This window comes from Panthera pardus, unplaced genomic scaffold (genome assembly GCF_024362965.1).
Source record: "Panthera pardus isolate Hobbes unplaced genomic scaffold, ASM2436296v1 HiC_scaffold_25, whole genome shotgun sequence".
Taxonomy (NCBI): Eukaryota; Metazoa; Chordata; class Mammalia; order Carnivora; family Felidae; genus Panthera; species Panthera pardus.
In genome coordinates, this window is record NW_026526821.1 from 66,366,565 (window position 1) to 66,392,357 (window position 25,793).

General features: G+C 38.9%; 1 protein-coding gene across 2 annotated transcripts in view; it reads left to right on the forward strand.

The window, feature by feature from the left end:
* The window catches only part of MSH2 (mutS homolog 2), an 81,164-nt gene that overhangs the window by 21,489 nt on the left and 33,882 nt on the right, over positions 1-25,793 (forward strand). Inside the window, exons 1-2 of one of the 2 annotated variants that reach the window (XM_053890670.1) lie at positions 11,717-11,827; positions 12,066-12,265. Coding sequence is in view for 1 of the 2 variants with exons in the window: in XM_019415390.2 (XP_019270935.2) it covers positions 12,066-12,265 (200 nt within the window). In the remaining variant the exon portion in view is untranslated. Of the gene's footprint in view, positions 1-11,716; positions 11,828-12,065; positions 12,266-25,793 lie in introns of those variants that run through there. The other variant, XM_019415390.2, reaches the window with a different exon arrangement.

Consider the following 25,793-nt stretch of genomic DNA (forward strand, 5'->3'; position numbering starts at 1 on the left):
GGAAAGGGTTTTAAGGCAACCTAAACATATATTTCAGAAAGTCACTTTAATTGAAAAAAATGAAAGGTTCTATAATTCTGCTACTTGAATATGATTAACATTTGGGTATATTTTATTTTTATCTTTTGTTTTATATATGGGTTATGAGACTTTAAAAGAAGTATACATAAGAGTATAAATGCTAAGTGTTGCAGCTTGGTGGATTTTCACAAAGTGAACACATCAGTGTAACAACAGTCAAATCAAGAAACAACATAAGTAGCATCCTAGTGACTCTCCTGGAATCTCCTGCTAGTTACTACCCCTCCTCACTTCAAAGTAATCACTGTCCTTCTAACATCATAGATTAATTCGTTTTGCCTGTTTTTTGAACTTTATATAAATGGAGACATTTTAAATGACTTTTTTTTTTAAATGTTTATTTTTTGAGAGAGACAGAGCACGAGGGGGGCGGGGCTAGAGAGAGAGGGAAACACTGAATCTGAAGCAGGCTCCAGGCTTGGAGCTATCAGCCTAGAGTCCGACGTGAGGCTCGAACTCACAAACCGCGAGATCATGATCTGAGCTGAAGTCAGATACTTAACCAACTGAGCCACCCAGGCACCCCTAAATGGAGTCGTTTTAGATGATGCACCCTTATATTAATCTTTTTTTTTTAAACATAGTTGTAAATCTTAATATAGTTATGTGCCCCAATTTTTCCCACTTATATGTCAATTTTCATAAGCATTTTTTACTGTTGCTGTTTTATCTTCTCATTCAACATTTTTTTTTTTTTGAAGTTTATTTATTTACTCTGAGAGAGGAGAGAGTGTGAGTGGGGGAGGGGCAGAGAGAGAATCCGAAGCAGGCTCATACTGTCAGTGCATCGCACAGTACTGGGCTATATCTTGTGAACTGTGAGATCAACCTGAGCCAAAACCAAGACTTGGTTGCTTAACTGACTGAGCCACCCAGACACCCCTCATTCAATCAACATTTTTAGTTTTTACTAAGTACACAATATTTTATTGACAAGATGTACTTTATTTTACCTTTCTCCATAATTAAGTTCTTTTTTTTAATGCATTTATTTTTATTTTTTTAGAGAGAGTCAGCAGGGGAAATTGGCAGAGGGAGGGAGAGAATCTCAAGCAGGCTCCACACAGCACAGAGCCTGATGGCAGGGCTGATCCCATGACCCTGGGATCATGACTTGAGATGAAATCAAGAGCTGGATGCTCAACTGACTGGGCCACCCAGATGTCCCAATAATTAGGTTATTTCTAATGGCCTTACTTTGTACCTAATGTTTTCCATTTGGCAAATTAAGTGACACTGCCAGAATGGGTAAAAGATTCAATTTTTTTATGGCTACGATGTCAAGTCATTCAAGAATTTGTTGAATACCTACTGAATGCTGATGATATACAAAAGCATAATGATCTTTTGACTATTTGGGACATTGCCAGACATACATAAAATAGTTGATCGGTATAAGATACCCTGTAAATAATTACCAAACTGAGTGTTAATCCTGTGGATTCAAAGAGCGTTACAATAAAAATAACTCAGGAGGTTAGTGGTTTGTGGATGTGCTGGTATTTTATTGAAAATGCCAAAGTTGAGGGGTACCTGGCTGGTTCAGTTGGTAGAACATGTGACTCTTGATTTCAGGGTTGTGAGTTCAGGCCCCACACTGGGCATGGAGCCTGCTTAAAAAACAGACAAACAAAAAACAAGGAAATGCAGAAGTTGAGATGCTATGGTGACTTTCTGAAGTCAGGTTTACTGGGAAGAAGAGTGGGATTTAGTAACTTAAAATAAGAAATAGGAAGGATTAGATAATTGCAAGTAATTAAAGCGGTTTACAGTTTTTAATTTTAATTATTTGTGAATAAGTAATAACATGTATACGTTTCAGGATTCAAACAGAAGGTTACACAGTGGTAATTCTCCTCCTCTTGTCCCCCAATTCCCTGGGATCTCTTTCTCAGGGCCTCTATGTTCGACAGCTCAAGGGACACATTTCTTACTGTACTGTATGTGAGTTGCCATCGTTGCTCTGAGAGCAATCAGTCTTAATCAGCTTTTGAGTATCATTTAATGGAGAGTCTTTCTATAAACAAGCAAAATTTTATGCTATTGTCTCTCATCTTTTAGTGTTTTGTTTTGTTTTTTTTTTAGAAAAATTAGGTAATTTAACTCTGAAGCGCTAGGTCATTGGTTATATTTTTAACCTTGGTCTCCTGTGAACAGAGCAAGTGACACTTGTCCCCTTCTGGCTTAACAACTAGAGCACGTATGTTAAGACTCTTCTGAAACCTGAGATGTCATTTTTATATTATTTACCACAGTAACAAATTACTTTAGAAGATATGAAAATTAGATTTTTTTAGAGGATAAAGGTTTCTTCACAGCACATAGCAATAATTTCCAAAATCTGGTAGTCTATAAAGCTTATTAATTAGAAATAGGATTTGCAAGGATGCCTTTATGAGTCAGAATATTATCTATTTTTCTGCACCTGTAAGGTGAGAAGAATTATTTTCTCCTTTTCATCTTGGTGAGAAATTTTTTGTTTGCCAGCAAGCGTAAAAGCCCTTGGTTTTCAAGACCAAATGCTGAAATTCACAGATTAGGAGGAGAAAGTTATACTCGTTATACAGGTTCTTATTTGGACAGTCCCCTTGTTTTATCTCCCTTTCTCAGTTCTATCTGCTGTGATACCTCTGGCTTCCTAGTTTACACCTTCAGGGTTCTCAGGGCGAATTCATTGCCCCCTTCTCTGAGCATGTAGGATTGATCTCTTCAGGGTAACAGTCAAATCAAGTTTTCTGTTTCTTACTGTCAACATTGTTATGGGATGATTCACAAAAGAGTAAGTAGTGGAAGTCTGTAAATGAAGAGTTTATTTAATTTTCTTTTTTAAATACATTTTATTTTATTTTATTTTATTTTATTTTTTTTTATTTTAAAAAAACATTTTTTTTTAACGTTTTATTTATTTTTGAGACAGAGAGAGACAGAGCATGAACGGGGGAGGGGCAGAGAGAGAGGGAGACACAGAATTGGAAGCAGGCTCCAGGCTCTGAGCCATCAGCCCAGAGCCTGACGCGGGGCTCGAACGGATCGCGAGATCGTGACCTGAGCCGAAGTCGGCCGCCTAACCAACTGAGCCACCCAGGCGCCCCTATTTTATTTTTTAATAAACTCTACCCCCAGCATGGGGCTTGAACTCATGACCCTGAGATCAAGAGATGCATGCTCTACTGATTGAGCCAGCCAGGTGCCCCGAGAGTTCATTTTAGGGACACCTGGGTGGCTCAGTTCATTGAGTGTCTGACTGTGGCTCGGATTATGATCTCGGGGTTATTGGGTTTGAGCTCTGCATTGGGCTCTGCTGATAGGTCAGAGCCTGGAGCCTGCTTTGGATTCTGTGTCTCCTTCTCTCCCTGCCCCTCCCCTGCTCATGTTCTGTCTCTCGAAAATAAATAAACGTTAAATTTTTTTTTTAAATTTTGTTGCTGTTGGGTGAATTCTGTTAAGGAAGGAAAAGTTTTCATTTTTCTTTTTTCATTAGAGGACAGATGTGATAGGATCTGAGTTTGGTGCATACATCTTATCAAGGACAGTAGCCCAGTTGATAGGTTCAGGAATAATGATGAAAATGGGATTACTTTTAGGTTATTACCAAGCTCTTAGGAGAAGGAGGATGATAAGACTGGTATCTACTTTGTGTCTGGCACTTTGCTAAGCATCTGCTATTCATCAGCTCTGATGTGGTGGGATTGGTTTTAAAGCCAGGCTGGCCTGACTCCAGAGCCCTTGCACTTAATTGCTATACTGTATTTATTGCTTCTATCAATGGTATTTAATTTGATCCAAATTGGATTTTAACACCAGAAAGGAAACATATTATTTTGGCTTTTATTTAAATTAAATCCATGGAATTGCTTTATATGTTGTCATGCTCATGTTTCCATTCATTAAAACCTACTTGCACAGAGACTACAAATGCTGCTTATTTTTAGCTAATGGCTTAAATACTTTTTATCTCCAGTGAGAATGATAAGTTATTACCTTTTAGGAGTGAGTATCTAGGTGTTTCTTCTTTTTTGTACTTTATCTAACAAATTAGGAATTATAATAACTGCCATCTTTTGCCTTGTTGCTTCTGAGAGAGCAAGAAGGGTCATTCTACTGGAGTTGTCTAAAAAAAAATTGGCCAGGGATGCCTAGCTGGCTCAGTTGGTAGAGTGTTCAACTCTTGATCTCAGAGTAGTGAGTACTAGCCCCACATTGTGGACAGAATTTACTTTAAAAAAAACACAGAAGTGTATATATAGAAAAAATTCAGCCAGGATTCTCCTTGCCACATTTGCATAAACCTGCCTGGTCCAGTCCAGAAATACGGCTTCAATATGTGCCAGTAGTGTTTCCATCAGTATGTAAAGGATACTGGCTTCATTAAGTTGGGTTAAGTGAACTTCCTTGAGTGCATCATCCAAGGTACCCATCTTACTGCAGATGTTCAGGATACCTACCCTAGTGCTAGCTAGCTCTTTGTACATAAATTAAAAATACTTGAATTAAAAAAAGAACTATTCATATTACTATTTTTTCCACTTGTTTTCTTTTTTTTTTTTAAGTTTATTTTGAGAGAGAGAGGGCATGCACGTGTACAAGGGAAAGGCAGAGAGAGAGGAGAGAGAATCCTAAGCAGGCTCTGCACTATCAGTGCAGAGCCTGACCCAGGGCTTGATCTCAAGAACTGTGAGATCATGACCTGAGCCAAGATCAAAAGTTCAGATGCTTAACTGACTGAGCCACCCAGGTGTCCCATCACTTGTTTTCTGATATGTCCCAAAGTCCTCACTTTTGCTCATATACTAGGACTGTTGTTTTAATCTTCTAGGTTTTTGGTTTTTGTCTTTCCATAGATTCATATGAAGTCTTGGTAGTTTTCAAGTTAGAATTCTCTAAAGAACATTGAATACATGATAGTGAGCATATGAAATAGTTCACTCCTAAGAAATTGCTGATGGGGGAGCCTTGGGTGGCTCAGTCCGTTAAGCGTCTGACTCTTGGTTTTGGTTCACATCATGATCTCAAGGTTGGTGAATTCCAGGCCTGCATTGGGCTCCACACTGATGGTGCAGAGCCTGCTTGGGATTCTCTCTCTCCCCCTCTTTACTCCTCCCCTGCTTGTGCTTTCTCTCTCTCTCTCAAATAAACTTAAAAAAAATTAAATTGCTGGTGAAAAATTTTGTTTATATTAAATCTGGTATTCTTACTGCCTTCTAATTTAAAATTGAATTACTTCTTTTTATGTAAAATTTAGTATGATTAATGTAACAGTCTTATTAGAAACCTAAGTCTCTGAATAAAAGTATTGGTCCTGTAAATTTAGATAAGCCGTGGTGATGCTTAGGTGATAGTATATCATGCTTTTTGAGGCAGTGTACTCCTAAGGTCCCTAGACTTCTTTCCAGGTTATATTTTTGTGCCAGGGCAAACTAGTTAATAGTCCATATTTTGTGGAAACAGTGGTTTGGAGGTCATACAGTGAGTGTAGTTTCATTATAACGGTGAAGCATTGCTCTAACCTCTAAGGAAGAGCCGGAGGGCTTACATTCCATTGCTTTCCCACCATTATTTTCTTTGCTTCTAAATCAGGTTTAGTGGCAAGGCTTTATTCTGCTCTGAGCTGATCTGCCTAGCCCTTTGAAGTTCATTTGCCTCCAATTCAGTCTGCACCACAAAGGCACTGCCTTTCCAGTGCTTTCAAAGGCACCATAGAATTTCTTGTGTTCCATTGGCCCTTTGTCATGCTGGCCTCTCTCCTTAGCTGTCTTTCTCAATTAAGAGTTGCTGGCTTTCATTGCTACTCAATTCTTACTTTTTTTCCTCCTCTGACCAGATTTATTAAACATATCAAAATTCTGTGTACAAAGTGACTTGGACTTCCTGCTTCAAAACATGATCCTTTCTTACTAATATCTTGATAAGTCAGTCCATTGAGTGTCAAAAAGCAGCTTAAAATTCTAAAATTAATAGAAAAGTACCTAATGCACACCAAATAAATGGTCTAACTACTGGAACTTGAATAGTTCTACAAGATCATTAACGCAGGTAGAATCGAGCCTCTATGACAGTCTGCTGGAGAACTGACGTGAGATGTCAAGAGGCCATTTTGTGATTGTCACTGTGATTCTGTCCTGTTTTTGGATCATAATGTTCCCATTATCTGATTCTAGACGCTCCACAGGAGTATCAGTGGGGTCTGAGGTTAGCTCGCTACTTGTTGGGCTAAAATAGATAGCACCCCAGCATGCTCATCAGACAGGGTCCCATGGCAGCCCAGATTAAGTCCTTGTGAACCTGTGCAGAGGACTCCCAACAGTGGATGGATTCTTCACTGTTTCCTTGAAGGAAACAGGTCCAAGTTCCAAGTTCCAAGGTCACTTCTATGCCATCCATGGTCCACCTGGCCCAGGGTCCTGCAGCATTTTGCGTTGTTCTCTGGCCCAGGCCTGGAGCATGTGTCCTCTTATTTTACTACATGACAAGTTACAGTGACCAACCCCCAATTTTTTACTTTCCTTGAAAGCCTTCAGCTGCCTTCTGCCTCTGAACAGATGATCTCCTCCTTAATCCTTGTAATCTCAAAATATATCTGTATTTTCAGTCTTTACTCCATGGCTCTTAAAAGAAGAGATAGTGCTTTTTCCTTTCCAAAGCCAACCTTTTCATTTTACCTCTGGACATAGTTTTTTCCTATTTCTTCTCTGCTTCAGTTTTCCAGTGCATCCTGTACTTTTCTTCCTTCAAGTTTCTGCTGTGGCCTCCCATCCCAAGTCGTCTCCCCCAAGTCTTAGCTCTGTAAATCCCAACTGTTCAAAATACAGGCAAATGAAATACCCCAAAGTGAAGTTTCCTAGCTCCCCTAGGAATCCTTAGTTACTTATCTGCATCACATTGCATTGCATTTTGTATCTCAGTTGTTACTCAGCACTAACTGTAAGATGGAGCATGTCCTTCTCCACTAGATTGAATATTCCTTAAAAGCATTTCCTCTCTTTATATCTTGCCATACTCTTTCTTTTTTAATCTTCTCAGGCCTACCAGAATATGCATCAGATGAGTGGCTCTCGCTGCATTTAACCATACCAAATTTGTTCTCAGCCATATAAATATGCTGTCGTGAAATTCTAGTCAACTATTTTTACAACGAAAGATCAGAAATGCTAGTTTTAAAGAAAGGACAGAATGTGGATTTTAACATACGAAAACATTTCATGATTAATTTCATGATTTATTCTGTCCGAATTTTACCCTAAAAAATTGTCTTTATTCCAGTCAGTTTGCAAATTAATGTGTCAAATTGTGTATAGCTGAGTAATTTTATTGAGGATTGACAGGTATACTATGTTATGCCAACAGTAACTTTGGAGCTTCTAAAATTGTGATTCTCTAAGAGTGGCATTGTCATAGAAACAGTTAGCAGAGCAGTCCTTTTTAAAAACTTTATTAGCCAGAACATAAACTGACACTGTAATTATTTCTGAAATGGTGTACTGAACAGACTTGTGAAACTAGTAATTTATTGGGCTTTTAATGATACCTGGGCCAGAAACCGAGGGGGTGGTGTGTATTGCCTTGTACTATATGTTTCAGAAGTGGTTTCATTCCTGTACTGTTCCAACTTCTCAATATTCTTACTGAAATTTAATGTTCTTAAACAGTGTTAATTACTTATTTTTTAAGGACACAAAGGTTGCTTTAAATATTTCTTTGGAGGAGGGGATACTGCACTTATACTCAATGAAGAGAAACATTTTTACAGTCTAGAGGGTGGTCTGTCTTTCCTTCCTTCCTTCCTTCCTTCCTTCCTTCCTTCCTTCCTTCCTTCCTTCCTTCCGTCATACCATGAATTCATAGGGAATGGGTTCCAGCAGTTCAGGCTCTTTTCCATTAGTTCTTACAAACTTTTCTGTGTGCAGCAGGCTGGTGCTTCATTTGGACCCATGTATCTTTCTCTTGGCTTCCTTTTTTCCTCTGATCATTTTATTTCACAGGCTTCAGGAAGCTGAATGCTTAATATGCTCAATATGTACACTAGTTGTCTTGGCAAGGATCTTGCCCCTGTTTGTTCACAACATTGTTAACAGCATGCTGGATGACACTGGAGACTCTTCCAGTTTTGCCATGGTACCATTTGTGGGGCGTTCCTTTTTGAACAGTGCCATTCCCTTGATGTCTGCAGTGTCATTATCATCTCTTGTACATGTGCATGTATGTGGCTAAAGGACCGTCTCTGTTTTCTAAAAGGCCTACAGAACATAGCAGGTGCCCCTCTTGCCCTTTGTGTTGGTCATTTTGGCAGGTTACTGGAAGATGGTGGTATGGGCCAAAAAGTGGTGTTGATGACGTAAGACCCATTCCCTGGTGAGTTTGAGAGGAAACAGTGATAAAATAGTTGGAATAGGGAAGAAGCATGGGAAAACTCTTTTTTTTTTTTTTTTTTTAATGTTGATTTTCGAGAGAGAGTGAGTGAGCAGGAGAGGGGCAGAGAGAGAGGGGGAGACACAGAATCTGAAGCAGGCTTCAGGCTCTAAATTGCCAGCACAAAGTCCTGATGCAGGGCTCGAACTCATGAACCGTGAGATCATGACCTGAGCCGAAGTCTGTCGCTTAACCGACTGAACCACCTAGGCGCCCCAGCATGGGAAGATTCTTAATCAGAAATATCTTCTCTGTGGATTCTTAACATTTACCTGAGAGTAGCCTAAGGATACGAAAGTCTTGGGAAAACAAAAGAAAAAGAAAGATGAAGGGTTGGTCAGCCAAGCATCAGGTTTCTTTTATCCTTTCCTCACCCTCTTAACACTGCTTTCCCTGCTTTATCATGAGAACTCAGAGATTTCTTGTGATTGTTAAGACTGAGGCTTTATCAAACTGTTGGTGCATAAGAAGCTCGTAGAAATTTCACAGCTGAGTCCCACCCCCAGGAATATTGTACTATCCACCTCTAAGTAACTTCCATGCTGGTGATCTTAGACCAGCCTTGGAGATGCTCAGTTAGAGCCAGAGGCTTAGGTAGGAAGGCCCATGTTTGTTTCATTGGATTATGGGACTTGACTGTGTTCAAATTCTGGTTTGTCTTTTAAATTTAGAGTACAACCATAGAAATCTTTTCTGGAGTAGTAAGTACTTACAGCCCCAGTGACTAGTACACAGTATAATACCGGCTTGGTAGCAGATTTTTCCCCCCACTAATTTGACATTTGCCAAAGCACGTATATCTGCTGCCAGCTGCCTAGATATTATCTTGGCATTCTATAGAGTTTTAGTTATTTTTCTGTTAATTTTCATCTTTTAAAAAGTGAACTTTTATTCAAGTTTCCTTAAACCAGTGGTTCTCAACCTGGGGCACTTTCCCCACAAGGGAACATGTGGCAGTGCCTGGAGACATTTTGGGTTATCACTGGAGGGTGTAGTGTGTAGAACTCAGAGATGCTATTAAAGAGCTCAGAAGAGGGGTGCCTGGGTGGCTCAGTCGGTTAAGCGGCCGACTTCGGCTCAGGTCACGATCTCGCGGTCCGTGAGTTCGAGCCCCGCGTCGGGCTCTGGGCTGATGGCTCAGAGCCTGGAGCCTGCTTCCGATTCTGTGTCTCCCTCTCTCTCTGCCCCTCCCCCGTTCGTGCTCTGTCTCTCTCTGTCTCAAAAATAAATAAACTTAAAAAAAAAGTAAATAAAGAGCTCAGAAGAGCCCTCTCACAACAAGGAATTGTCTAGCTTAAATGTCAGTATTGTTGAGGTTCAGAAATCTTGCTTTAAATATATGTGGTCATCATGTGATTACTGTGGGGGCAGCATAATTTTCCCCTCATATAATATGCTGGATGAGCATTTTGGTGATAGAGGAATTATAAATGCTGATGGAGAGTTAAGTAAATACTTAAGAAATTTAGAAAGCTGATTTGTTTCCTTTCTCTGTCCTTATGTAATTTGAGGGTTAATTTACTGCTCATATAGTTTACAAATATAAGGAAAATGGTTGCTCATTGATAGCCTTCTGCACCTAGGACCATCTGTTATGCCCATGGCTATTTTCCTTACCTTTTTTTGTAGGCTCCACATCGAATGTGGGGCTTGAATTCACCACCCTGGTATTAAGAGTTGCATGTTCTACCGACTGAGCCAGGCAGGTGCTCCTTCTCTACCTTTGATTACTCAAATTTACCTTTTGGCTATACTGAAATATGTGTTGTTGCAATAACCTCTACAACATAGTTTTTCAAACTGCACGTTGTGACCCAGTGGTGGGTTATGAAATTAGTGCATTGGGTGAAAACTAGTATTTTTGACAAATTAAATATAAGAGAAAAATAAGAGTCCATTACATATAGTAGGAGTAAGTATTGTTTGTGAAACCTGTTTTATGTATTTATTTTTAATAGTTTGTTTATTTGTGAGAGAGACAGAGACAGTGTGAGTGGGAGAAGAGCAGAGAGAGAGAGAATCCCAATCAGGCTCCCTGCCATCAGTACAGAGCCTGATGTGGAGCTCTAACTTACGAAACCATGAGATCATGACCTGAGCCAAGAGCCAACCAAGAGTTGGACACTTAACCAACTGAGCCACCCAGGCATGCCTGTTTATTTATTTGCTTATTTTAATGTTTATTTTTGAGAGAGAGAGAGAAGAGACAGCGCACGAGCAGAGGAGCAGAGACAGGGAGACAATCTGAACCAGGGTCCAGGCTCTGAGCTGTCAGCACGGAGCCCAGTGTGGGTCTCCAACTCTCAAACCACGAGATCATGACCTAAGCCAAAGTCAGACACTTAACTGACTGAGCCACCCAGGCATCCCAGACCTATTTTAATTATATATTGTAGGTAAGGAAAATTTCTTTTTTCCTACTACCCTCTAGGTTCTCTGGCAGAGACCCTATAAATAGACTGACAAAAGACAGATTAACAAGAGAAAAACACACACTGAAATTTATGCTTATACGCGGGAGCACTCAGATGAGTGACTCGGGGTTGATTAGAACTTGGGCATATATAGCATCTTAGCAAAGGAACAATAAATTTTCAAAGAGACTAGACAGAGGAGAAGAATTTTGAGTTCCTAAGGTGAAGTGATGGGAAACTAATGATAGATAAAGGCTAGTAAGTAAAATTTGGTGTGTGGATTCCTCTGGTACCGTTTCCAGGCTGATAAGGGTCTAAAGTTGTGGTTAACTTTTGTCCTGTCTGGTGAAGAGAGAAAAGAGGACATCTGTAAATTATGTCCTGCTTTTAGGCAAATGGGGAGAAGGCAGAGAGCTTTTCTTTCTGCTTCTTAATTGTCGTCAGCTCAAAATAGTCCTTAAGGACACTAAAGTAGCATGTTTTGAGGTGGCATGTTATGCCTCCTATGATATCTATGCATGCATATGCTGGATCATGATGTAAAAACATTTCTTGCTGTGAGTTACAGGGAAGAAAGTGGAAAGCCACGGATTACAATAAATTGCAAAAGTAATATGAGCTGCATGTTTTATAGTTCTTAGACCAAGATTTTATTTATTGATTTGGGGAAGCAATAAACTTACTTGCTTTTTAATTAGAAATTTGGGGCTTTGTACTGTCAAAAGGTAATTTTAGAATGCATTCTGAAAATTTATAAGACCTTCTGATAGAATAAGTATTGGATTTGGCAACATTCTTGAATTGTAATTCTGTTTTATTGAAGATTATTGTTTACATGTTCACTGATGTGTCAGTAACAACGATATCCCAATAATGAAATTCTTCTGCTTAAAAAATGGCAATTCGATGAAAGGCAAATGAAATGGGTATGTGTTATATCTTCTGATACTACTACTTAACATTAATTTGGTTATTAACTAATCAGAAACTGCTTACATTTTCTATTATGGCGCTTTCCATCCTAGGAAGTTTACATTTCAGAATAGATTCAAGCTTCCTGTGTGGAATTTTTGAGTTAATTTAGTTGATTCTTATGTACGTAGTAGACAGATTTTAATTTTAAGCCAAAATGTTTAACATTAATTCTAATGTAATTTATTTCAGACTAAATTTAGTGGAAGCTTTTGTAGAAGATGCAGAATTGAGGCAGAGTTTACAAGAGGATTTACTTCGTCGATTTCCAGATCTTAACCGACTTGCCAAGAAATTTCAAAGACAGGCAGCAAACTTACAAGATTGTTACCGACTCTATCAGGGTATAAATCAACTCCCTAATGTTATTCGGGCTCTGGAAAAATATGAAGGTAACAATGATTTTGTTACTGTTTTCCTTCACTCTGAATATACTTAGCAAATATACTGTCCTTACAAAGTTGGGTCTGGTAACTCACTTCAAGTTTTTCTAATAACAGGTTTGTATTGACCTGTAGCTATGTTGTAGAAGTCCGGAATCATGAGACAACTTATAATTTTTGCTTTTTACAAGTGAATGTCAGAGTAAGTGGGTTTATTGGACTAGCAGGGCTCAGTTGCCATAGAAGACTCAAGGGCCCAAAATGACATTGCTTTCAGATCTACAGTTTATTGAAGGAAAGGGGTGCAGTCTAGCAGCAGCACTAACATAAGGATAATGTATCACAGCCAAAGTTTCACAGCAGGGGTCCAGGGAGGTCAGTTGTAGGCTCCTATTGTCCTTCCTTTTCAAAGGTCCTTGGTGAGGTGCACTTTTCTCTCACATTAGGAACCACCAATGTGTGCAGAACACCTTGGAGCTAGGGAGCTTAAAATGGAGTCTTGCTAGACTTTTTTTTTTTTTTTTTTAAGTTTATTTATTCTGAGAGAGAGAGAGAGAGAGAGAGAGAGAGTACAAATGGGGGAGGGGCAGAGAGAGAGGGAGAATCTCAAGCAGACTCCGCACTGTCAGTGCAGAGCCATATGTGGGGCTCAAACTCATGAAACTGAGATCATGACCTGAGCTGAAGCCAAGAGCCAGGTTGCCTCTTGCTGGACTTTTCGTATATTTTCCTGATCTTGTGGGCATTTTCCTGTTCTATAACTAGCCTGTATAGCAGAACCTTCCAGTGCCAGGAGGCCTCATTGAGACTCTTGCAAATCATCAATCAAAAACAGTGCTGACAAGCTGAACAAACAATCTTGAATTTCCTCAGATCTATGATTACAGAACAACAGGATATGTTTGATGCCTTGACCAGGAAACATTGCCCTAAAGGAACTTTAAGAAAACCATTCAGGCAATTCCAGGCTTGCTGGAGTGAACCTTTCCAGCACACCTATAAAATCAAGTTAAGACAAAAAGTTTTGATGATCTCTAACAGTTGATGTCACAGTGAAGTTACCAGAATGAAGTGAGCAGAGTTTTACATACTGATATAGTATGGATAAAATCAGTTTGCTCTTACAAGTGTAGTTTTTAACTTTTAAGTGAATCCTAAATTTCTACAACAGTTCAGTGATTATGATGTTATATGTCTCATACATAAAGCATTTTAAGTTTTAGAGTTAAAAATCACCATCCCTTAGAACTGTTAAACCATTCAGTATTATGAGAAAGCTTTTTCTGCAGACAGACTTAAAAAATTCAACTCTATGATGACAAGCTATAAAATAAGCATAGATTTAATTTAAATTTCATGATGACCTTTTCCCTTAAAGTGTAGAAGATACCTAAGTGCTGCTTATTTTAAAGTACCGCTGTGGAAGAAGTATTCCCACTCAAGCCAAGGCTCCTCCGCAGACTGATGAGACTTAAATGCCCTTCCATTTTGTTCCACTAACGTGGAATTAAAGGAAATGGGTCTTTATCTTTCCTGTTTCTGCATTCCTTTAGTGTGGCTTAGGCAGCCATTTACCTTCCCTGTGCTTCAGTTTCCTCGTCTACTAAAAGAATATCTTTTATAGTGCTGTGCTTTTCTGATTCCATATTCTCTGGCCCCATTCCAATAGGGTCCATTGGAAGCACAAGGGGATTGACCAGTATTAGGGCTATGATAATCAGATTATCATGGGGGTAGGCTCTGTAAACAGTTAATTCACTCTTAACCACTTATAGTTATTTTGAACCTTACATCTTTTCCTTCTCATAGTAAAAAAAAATAAAAATAAAAAAAATCCTTATTCCTGTACTCTTCTTGTACCTACACTTCTTTTTTGCTTTCCATTCCTAGTCAAGATTCTGAAAGCCTACATTTCCATCTTCCATTTGCTCAGCTGCCTTTCAGCCCTGACCACAGCACTGAAATGGCATTTGCTAAGTTACTTACTATTGCTAAATCCAGCCAGCACAGTCCAGTCCTTATCACACCAGCTTTAAATGCTGAGTTTGACAATTTTTTTCCTTCTAGTTTTATTGAACTGTAACTGACACATAACACTGTATAGGCTTAGGTGTGCAACATAATGATTTGATATACGTACGTATTGGAAAGTAGTTACCACAGTAAGTTTAGTTAATATCTGTCACCTCACATAGTTACAATTCTTTTCTTGCAATGAGAACTTTTAAGATCTAATCTCTTAGCAGCTTTCAAATATACAGTACAGTATTTTTAACTGTAAGTCACCATGCTGTACTTACATCTCCAGAACTTAAATCTTATAACTGGAAGTTTGTACCTTTAGACCCCCTTCCCCCTTTTCCCCACCCCAGCTGCTGGCAACCACCATTCTTTTTTCTCTTTTCTTTTCTTTTCTTTTCTTTCTTTCTTTCTTTCTTTCTTTCTTTCTTTCTTTCTTTCTTTCTTTCATTTTTATTATTTATTTATTTATTTTTGAAGGAGAGAAAGAGTGTGAACAGTGAAGGGGCAGAGAGAGAGGGAGACACAGAATCTGAAGTAGGCTCCAGGCTCTGAGCTGTCAGCACAGAGCCTGACACAGGGCTCAAACCCACGAGCTGTGAGATCATGACCTGAGCCGAAGTTGGACGCTTAACTGATTGAGACACCCAGGCACCCCTCTTTCTTTCTTTCCTTTTTAAATGTTTATTTTTGAGAGAGAGCGCACACGAGTGGGGGAGGGGCATAAAGTGGGGGCAGACAGAGGATCTGTCTGATGCAGAGCTTGAACTCATGAACCGTGAGATCATAACCTGAGCTGAAGTCGGATGCTTAACTGACGAAGCCACTTAGATGCCCCTCTTTTTTTCTTTTTTTTTTCAAAGTTTATTTTGAGAGAGAGTGGGGGGGGGGGTTGCAGAGAGAGAGGGAGAAAGAGAATCCCAAGCAGGTTCTGTGCTGTCAGTGCAGAGCCCGACGCAGGGCTTGATCTCACAAACAAGAGATCATGACCTAAGCTGCAACCAAGAGTCAGATGCCCACTATTTTCTGTTTCTGAGTTCAGTTTTAATTAGATTCCACATGTAAGTGAGATCATACAGTATTTGACTTTCTCTGCCTGACTTACTTCAGGCAGAGTGCCCACCATGTTATCACAAGTGGCAGGATTTCTTTTATTTTCTTTTATTTAAAAAAAAATTTTAAACATTTTAAAAGTATTTTTATTTATTTTGAGAGAGAGCAGGGTAGGGCAGAGAGAGAAGGGGAAAGAGAGAATCCCAAGCAGGCTCTGTCAGCATGGAGCCCAGTGTGGGGCTCGAACTCATGAACTGAGATCATGACCTGAGCTGAAATCAAGAGTTGGTCACTTAACCAACTGAGCCACCCAGGCACCCCAGTATTTCCTTTTTTTTTTTTAATGGCTGAGTAATAGTCCATTGTATATATACACCACATTTTCTTTATCCATTAAAAAAATTATTTTTAACGTTTATCCATTTTTGAGAGACAGAGACAGAACTTGAGTGGGGGAGGGGCAGAGAGAGAGGGAAACACAGAATTTGAAGCAGACTCTAAGGCTCTGAGCTGTCAGCACAGAGCCTGACCCGGAGCTAGAACTCACACATGGTGAGATCATGACCTGAGCTGGTCAGATGCTTAACCGACTGAGCCACACAGGTGCCCCATTCTTTATCCATTTATCCATCAGTAGACCCTTAGATTATTTCTGTATCTTGTTAGTTGTAAGTCTACTGCAGTGAACAAGGAAGTGCAGATATCTCTTTCAGATAATGATTTTGTTACTTTTGGATATATACCCAGCAGTAGAATTGCTGGATCCTTCTATGTTTTGCCTTTCCCTTAAGACTCCCCCCACCCCAGTTCAGTTTTTGGCACTTTTTCTGTTCAATACCAGGAACTTTAAAGCTGGGAGTTTTGAATGAATTCTTAGAAGTGTTTTGACATTTCATACAAGATTTTGTGTATGTGTCTTTTCTGGGAAAAGATCTGTAATTTTCATCAGCTATTCAAAAACATATATAAACTATTCCTCCCCCTCCAAGAGAAAGGGTAAGAAATACTCTTGTGCCCATTCTTTGGTGAATCTTTTTCATTGCCTGGGATAAGCACAGAAGTTAGAAATTGGTCTTGAGAGTAGCTTGGCTCTCTTCCTCCTGCATATATGGGGCTTAATGTACTCAAGGAGAGTTTTGCAACAGGTCAGTAATTTCCTACTTTTTGGGGGTTACACTTAAGTTATATAGACCTTTGAGAGATCGTAACATTATCTAAATCAAATGCTTCACATTATCCACTTTGGCAACTGATGTCTGCTTTAAGGTATTTAAGTCACCTAGCCTAGAGAATATTAGGGGAGGAAGACTGTTCCAGATATTGTGGTACCAAGGGCCACGTTCTTTTCTTTCTGTAACATGGAATATTGGATACTCCAGGTGTGCCCTAGTCATTAGGAACCTAACTAATCTGAGTTTTCTCTAAAAAAAACCCCCAACAGAATGGAGGTGCCTGGTTGGGTCAGTCGGTGGAGCATGCAACTATTGATCTTGGGGTTATGGTTTGAGCCCATTGTTGGGTATAGAGATTGCTTAAAAATAAAATCTTACAAAACAAAATAACAGAATGACATTTTGATGAGTTTAACATAGCTCCTAGTTTACTGATTTCATGGAGAGAGCCAAAACTGAGGCCAACTTAGGAGGAAAATGAACCAAATTCACTATTTTTAAAAGCAGAATCATGACTTAAAAAAAAATTTTTTTAAGTATGTGAGTATATTGCTAGAAATTGAGTATGTTCTCCTATCACCTTGTGATGTTTTTGTTTTTGATTAAGTCTAGGTTTAAAGTTATATTAATGTTATACCTAAAAAAAAAAATAACAGTAAATTCTGAGACAGCAGAGGGCAGCAACAGTCTACAAAGCTGACTTGAGTGATAGAAGCTCTACTCTAAATCATCTTTCTCCTGTAAGAAATAGTTATTTGAAAAATATACTTGTCTTCCCTTCTTCCTTGTATCTTTTTTTTTTTTTTTTTTTTTTTTTTTTTTTTTTTTTAATGTTTAAGTTTTGAGAGAAAGGGAGAGGGAGAGACAGAGCATGGTCAGGGGACGGGCAGAGAGAGAGAAGAGAGGGAGACAAAGAATCTGAAACAGGCTCCAGGCTCTGAGCTGTCTGCATAGAGCCTAACATGGGGCTTGAACTCACAAACCATGAGATCATGACCTGAGCCAGCGTCAGACAGTTAACCAACTGAGCCACCCATGTGCCCCCTTGTATCTTTTAAAATTAAAAAGTTGAGGCAAAATCTAAATAATATTGTGCATTTAGGGCAAATTTCTGATAGTGCTTAAAGCAGCTCCTATAAGTATCCAGATGATTTTATTGATAAATTTTATTGTAACAGCACTCATGCTGAGGTGCATAACTTTTCCCTCTTCCTGTATCCAATTAATCATCTGTTTCTGTTTAATATACTTCTTAAAATTTTCACATTTGCTATTTTTCCTCCCCTGCTCTGTGCTTCCTCCTCAATGAAACCATAGTTATCTTTTCTAGCTCATCTCATTTGATCATGTCATTTCTTCCCCTTCAGAACACGTTAATTGCTTCCTGTAACCTACAGGAAGAAGTCCTCTGGTCTGCCTTTTTAACAGCAAGCAATTCTATATTGACAAATTACTTTTCCAAGAAGGTAGTACTCATTTATAGTTCCAGTCATAGGATTCAGAAGAAAACTTCTTTGCATCCTCACCAACACTGTTTGCTTTCTATTATGGTGATTAGTTAGTGTATTTTAGTGGTTAGTATATTCTGTTGCAAATGTTTAGTGGGATCTGGGTGGAAGTAAATTGATGGAGGGACAGAAATACAAGGGTAATATGACTCTTAGCCCAAGAATATATACCAAAAGATTAAATGAGAAAATTGCTATAATAAGTGATGGGTGAGAGAAAGGAAAAATAATCTTATGAAGTTGGGACTGTAAAGGAAAACTCAGTTTTTCTCCTGTGAGTCTTTTTCCTGTATCTCTCCTTTGCTCTCATACAGAACACTACACTTCTAGTCACCAGATGTTTGGAACTTTTCCCTCCACGCCAAACAATTTTCTTTGACACCAGCTGGGTGTCCTACAGTGTAACTCAGCTCTGATATCGTCTCCCTGGAAATAACACCAGATTCCAAGGTTAAGGGCATAGTCCCACAAGACACCAGACCAACTGACTATAGATTGAAGATTCCTGTGATAACCTCCTTGGATTTTTTTTTTTCAATGTTCATTTATTTTTGAGAGAGTGAGTACGAGTGTGCAAGGGGCAGAGAGAGGGAGACAGAGGACCCAAAGTAGGCTCCCTCTGACAGAAGGGAGCCTGGTGTAGGGCTTGAACTCATGAACTGTGAGATCATGACCTGGGCCAAAGTCAGACACTTAACTGACCGAGCCACCCAGGGGCTCCCAATTTGCTAGAGCAGCTCACAGAAATCAGGGAACCATATTTACCAGTTTCATTAGAGGATACAGATGAACATCTAGAGCTTCTAGTCATGGTTTGGTCTGTCTGGTAACCAGCCCTCATCCAGGAGCCCACCTTTATTTATGTATGTATGTATGTATGTATGTATGTAAACTTTACCCCAATGTGAGGCTCAAACTCATGACCCTGATAGGTGCCCCTAGAGTCACCCTTTTAGAACAAGAGATGCTCCTAGTGCTCTTAACACTTAGGAAATTATGGGGGCTCCTGGGTGATTCCATTGGTTAAGTGTCTGACTCTTGATTTTGCCCCATGTCATGATCTCATGGTTTGTGAGTTCGAGCCCCAAATGAGATTCTCTGTCTCCCTTCTCTCTGTCCCGTGATCACCTGCTCTCTTTCTCTCTCAAAAATAAACAAATATTAAAAAAAAAAAAAACACTTAGGAAATTACAAGGTTTATAGGAGCTCTGTGCCAGGAACTGGGGGCAGAGACCAATAGGTTTCTTTTGATCTCACAGGGACTAGCACAAGTATAAAATGATACTCATAAATAATACATGAAATCAGAAGAAAAAGTCAATATAGAAAAGTACTATTTTGTCAAAATGACAGTAGTCATAAAGGAGAATGAGGATGGCGTCAGAGAAGGTATTACTTGCATGTGGGGGGACTGAGACAGGTGGCTGTGCTTAACCAAAAGGGATGACGTGGCTGGAGAAGCTGACAAGAGAAGATGAGTGAAGGAAGGGGGTGGGGCATGAGGAAGGATGAGAGGCCCGTACTGTAGAGTGCTGACCAGTGCTGATGGCAGTGAAAGAAGAGCGGGAATGGCCATGTGCCAGAGGTCGTCATTCAGAGCTATCTGATTACTTAGACATTTTACCATGATTCACCTGCGCTTGGCTTTTTTGTTTAATTTGGTAATTTATTGGCTCCAGCCTCATATTTGTGTGAATACTTAAACTTTCATTAGCAGTGTCTTACTAGTATTTGTTCCACTTACCTGGACTTTTAAATCTATTTCATAAATCTATTAAAGGGATCAGATAAAGTTTAATTATGTTAATAAAACTTTTAGTTTAGAATTGATAATACAAAGAATTTGTGTACAATTAGTCAAGGAAATGTAGGCATAGAATAAATTGTTTAAATCTTTGTTAATTAAAACTCAGGTCTTTTTATTACCATTTACCAAAATATTTAATAGAATAGGCCAACTTCATAATTAATATAGATTTTAGGTTGAGTTTCTCAGTCATGGACTATTTGAACAGTCTGATTTAGCTGACCTGTGACTAGGGCCAGGCATGGATCTGAGGATAGTGTCACAAGGGCATGTGTAAGGAGGTACCTCCTATGTGCTGTCCAGAACTGTCCTGTAGTTTGTTTTGATTTTTAGTGTTATTTGCTCATTTAACTTGAGATTAGATAGTCTTTATTTCACTTAAAATTTTTTTGAGTATAGTTGACACAATGTTACATGAGTTTCAGGTATACAGCATAGTAATTCAACAACTCGTTATGCTATACTCAAAAGTGTAGCTGCCGCCTGTCACCGTAAATACTATTATAATACTGTCTACTATATTCCGTATGCTGTACATTTCATCCCTGTGACTTATACATTCCATAACTGGAAGCCTGTATCTCCTAATCCCCTTCACCCATTTTACCCATTTCTCTACCCCTTATCCTTCTGGCAGCTATCAGTTTTCTGTATTTATGCGTCTGTTTCTCCTTTTTGCTTATTTGTTTGTTTTGTTTTTTAGATCCCAAATATAAGTGAAATCATAAAATACTTGTTTTTCTCAGTCTGACTTATTTCACTTAACATGATACCCTCTAGATCCATCCGTGTTGTCACAAATGGCAAGCTCTCATCCCCCTTTTTTTTTTTACGACTGATACTCCAGTGTGTGTGTGCGTGTGTGTGTGTGTGTATTTGTGTGTGTGTGTACATACATACCACATCTTGATTCATTCATCTATCAGTGGACACTTAACATTGCTTCCATATCTTGGCTATTGTAAATAATGCTGTACGGGTGCCTGGGTTGCTCAAGTCGGTTGAGTGGCCTTCGGCTCACATCATGATCTCAAATTTGTGCATTCAGGCCCTGCATCGGGCTTGGTGCTGACAGCTGGGAGCCAGGACCCTGCTTCAGATTCTGTATCTCCTTTTCTCTCTCTTTTTCTCTGCCCCTCCCCTGCTGTGTGCTTGCGCTCTCTCTCTCTCTCTCTCTCAAAAATAAATAAATAAAACTTAAAATAATGTTGCAGTAAACATAGGGATGGGTATATCTTTTCAAATTAGTGTTTTCGTTTTCTTTGGGTAAAAAATGACCAGTAGTGGAATTACTGAACCATACAATATTTGTTTTTAATTTTTTAAGGAACCTCCATACTGTTTTCCACAGTGGCTGCACCAGTTTGCATTCCCACCGATAATGCATGAAGATTCCTTTTTCTCCATATCCTTGCTAACATTTATTTTTTATCTTTTTTATTCTAGCTATTCAGCAGGTGTAAGGTGATTTCTCATTGTGGTTTTGATTTGTATTTCCCTGATGATTAATAATGTTGAGTATCATTTCATGTGTCTCTTGACCATCTGTCTCCTTTGGAAAAATGTCTATTCAGATCCTCTGTCCAGTTTAATCTGATTGTTTATTTGGTCTTGAGTTGTGTAAGTTCTTTATATATTTTGGATATTATTCCCTTAACGAATATATCATTTGCAAATATTTTGTCTCATTCAGTAGGTTGCCATTTTGTTTTGTTGATGGTTTTCTTCACTGCAAAAGCTTTTTATTTTGGTATAGTCCTTATAATTGATTTTTGCTTTTGTTTCCTTGTCTTAGGAGACATATCTAGGAAAAAGTTGCTACGGCCAATGTCACAAATTACTGCCTCCGTTTTCTTCTAGGAATTTTCTTGTTTCATGTCTCACAGTTAGGTCTTTAATCCATTTTGAGTTTATTTTTGTGTATGGTGTCAGCAACTCCAAGAAATTAAAATCTTTTGGTGGCTGACAGCAAATCTAGTGTTCCTACAGAAATTATTTAATGATGTAATTACTTAGATATTTCACATTTTGATGTACTTACGAAGCTAACAGTTACTTCTTTGTGTCATCTCTGGTATCCTTGCTAGATGAGTGTTGTGTGTATCAAAACTAAAGACCAGGGGCACCTAGGTGTCTCAGTTGGTTAAGCGTCTGACTCTTGTTTTCGGCTCAGGTCGTAATCTTGTGGTTTGTGAGTTTGAGCCCCTTGTGGGGTTCTGTGCTGTCAGTGCAGAGCCTGCTTGGGATTCTCTCTCTCCCTCTTTCTGCCCCTCCCGTGCTCACTCAGTCTAAATAAATAAATCAATAACCAACCAGTGATTGATTGCCTTATCAGGCCCTTGCTTCCTTCCTTCAGTAAGTCGTTCAACAGATGGTTAATTTGTGCCAGGCCTTATCCTAGGAGGTACAATAGTAGATATGGCAGATAAGATCCCTGTTCTTATGGAGGGTCAGTAATAGTGGAAGATTAGAGGGAGATAGACAATAAATCAATGAGCAAGAATTTAAATAGTAATAATACAATAAAGAAAGCATAATATATTGATAGGATAGAGTGACTTGGCTGGGGCCAGGGGAAACACTAGGTCTTTTGGTCAAGGATAACCTCTCGAATTGCTTCTAAGGTGGAACTTGTATGATGAGAAGTTGCCAGCTGGTAAGATATAGGGGGAGGCTAGTGGGACCAGCCAGTACAAGTGTCTAAGGCTTGAATTGTTGATGGAGTGAAGGAGAGCTAGAGTGGTCAAGCATAGAGATAGAGAATGAGGGCCATGTTAGGATTAGATGCCAGAGAGGTAAGATCTAGCTGAGGTTTTTAATTTTTTTGTGCTATGGACCCTAAATAAAGCCTATGAACCCTTCTTCAGAATAATGTTTTTAAATGCATTAAATGAAACACATAGAGTTGCAAAAGAAACCCAGTTATATTGAAATATTGTCATCCAGATATAAAACAAAAATTTTTAACTTTAATTTGAGAGCTAGAGTAAGAGAGAGAGCATGTACTAGTGAGGAGGGGGCAGAGAGGGAGGGAGAGAATCCCAAGCAGGCTGTGTGCTATCGGTGCAGAGCCAGATGCAGGGTTTAATCCATGAGATAATGACGCAAGCCAAAATCAAGAGTCAGTTGCTTAACCAGCTGAGCCACCTAGGCACCCCTAAAACAAATTCTTGATAAAGAAATAAGTCCTTTTTATTAATGCATTAAATAACATGATTGGAGTGAAGTTCTAACATCTTAATGGTGGTTTATTGCCTACATTAGTAATGAAAGTTAATGCCAGATTCCAGTTAGAGGTTAGAGAAAATAAAGGTGGAATTTATTTCTTTTCTATGTTTATGTAGTATTTTATTTCAAGGGTCTGTAGTCCTTGTGTTAAGACCCTAGAATATTGTATAGGGCTTTCTAGACTGGTAACTAGTGAAAAATGGAGTTTATAAAAAACCAATTGATGCCCATCACTAGATGAATGGATAAATAAAATGTGCTATTTTTATGTAATGGAATATATTTGTCAATAAAAAGGAATGAAGTACTGATGCATGGTGCAGCATGGATGAACCTTGAAAACTAACTGAAAAAAAGGCAGTCACAATATCATATCCATTTATGTGAAATAGCCAGAATAGGCAAATCTATATGCCAAAAGTGGATTGCCTGGACTTGGAGGAGTGGCAGGAGGTTGGAGGGGAACTGAAAGTTACTGCTAATGGGTATGGGTTCCCAGTGTTTTGGAGGGCAGTGACAGAGTTCAAAAATCAATTGGCAGTGGTCCCACAAATCCGTGAATAAATAAAAACCACTGATTGTACCCTTTAAAATGGAGAATTGCTTGCTGTGTGAATTATAGCTTAGTAAATTTAATTAATTTAGTTAAAACATAACCAATTGGGGGGAAAAAAAAACTCAGTTGGAAATCAGTGCCTGGGGCTTAGTACAAAATATAGGTAGGGGAAAGAATTCAAGATGTTAGTGAAAGTTTGCAGGATAGGGAGCCAGTGAGCTCAGAAGGGGCCTATTGACTCTGAGAAGAGCTGCAGTAAGGTGGGCCTATATGCTTGAGGGACTAGAGGACATGTTGAGGATGACAGGTTCTGAAGTTTATACAGATATTTCTGTAATAATACCACATGTTTATTCTTGGCATATTTTATTTCAAAGTCGTATTAGAAAACATAGCAGAACTTATAGAAAAAATAGAGTTAAGGTGGACCTCAAGATACATGAAAAAAATTTTAATATTACTAATTGGGCATCTGGGTGGCTCAGTTGGTTAAGCGTCCAACTCTTGAATTGGGCTCAGCTCATGACCTTGTGGTTCATGGGATCGAGCCCCGCATCAGGCTCTGCAGTGACAGCATGGAGCCTGTTTGTCATTCTCCCTCTCCCCGTCTCTGCCCCTCCCCTATTTGTGCACATGAATGCTTTCAAATAAATAAACATAAAAAAATTGTTAACAGAAGCAGTAGTAAACTTTAATAAAACAGTTGCCTACAGAAGTCTCCATTGCATTTGTACCCAGCAGCAGCATCATGTGACTCTTTGCAGCCTTAAAGTCTAGGGTTCTTGTTACCTCCTTTGAGATGCCCCGTGAGGGCATTTGCTTCTAATAAAGGTCATTTTCACAAAAGTTAAAAATCTGAACCAGGGTAAAGAATTAATAAAAATTCTAGTAAACACCAGCAGATGTTTTTGTGCTTCTCGTGTATTCTCTGCTTTTCTGTGTATCTTAGCATAATGACAAGTACACTGGCCATTAAGCCAGCTACTCTGAGGTCTTCATAGGTTGCTAAGTTTACTCTTCCATTGTGTGACGCTTGCCTTGATCACTTCAAAACATTAATGGGATGGGAAAAAGAATCATTTGTGAACCAGTGCCACCTCCACACTTTGCTTCCATCATTCCCCTATTTACCAATAGCATATGAGCTAATTCAGAATAAAGAACCAGGCGTTGAAGCACAACAGACATTATGTGGGCAAAGTGTTGGTTATAGACTGTCTAAATAATGTTTCACACATAGGTACTATTTTCTAAATGTGTGTAGATGCTGTTGTGATTAATAAAACATGAATTCTTAAAACAATTTTGCTGACTTCATAGTAGCTTTTCATCATTTTCTCAATCAAGAGCTACTGATATTTCCAGAATAGGTTGAAGCAAAATGCGGTATGCTAGAGATCACTTGCAGAATTCTTGTAAAAGAATTTATTGGAGATCAGAGAAAAAAAATCCTTGCAAGGTAACCAATTATAATACATGGTAACTATAGCTGGGCTTCTGTTAAGTGTCAAGCATTATGTTAAGTGTTGTGTAGCCTTATCTCATTCATTCCTCTTCTGGGTAGCTATTGTCATTAATCCTATCGTAATAGGTAAGGGAAAGGGGTTCAGAGAACATGCCGTAGATCACAGAGCCAGGAGATAACAGAGTTGGGATTGGCACCCAGGTCTGTACTCAGGCCTTTCACACTATACACTTTGTTGCTTCACTTACTCCTTCTGTAATTCCCCAGCATGTGCTCTTAAATAGCATCAAGTAAAGTGCCAGTGAAAATACTTGACCTGATTTAACCTCTGTTAATTGGAACACTGTATTATTAATGGAAATTAGGGATATAAGGTAAGTTAGAGACATTTTATTTTAATGATTTTGACTTTGGGTTATTAAATCTACGAAGAAATGCAATTCATTTAGTTGTAATTAATGTCATGTTTATGCATCTCTAGTGCTCTTGATGAAGGAGATTACAGACAGGCAGGGAAGGTAGTGTTTTATTAGTAGGAAGCTTAGAGAGCCAGATCATTTCCCTTTCTATAAAATAAATACTTAACACATTTGACTTAAATTTACAGGAGTAAATAGTAACTTTGGAGACCCGCTGCACTATTTGCGCTTTTTGGATCAAATGCTGTTTGTTATCTTACACGAATTTTTAAAAATGGGACCATTTTCAGGCGCCTGGGTGGCTCATTCG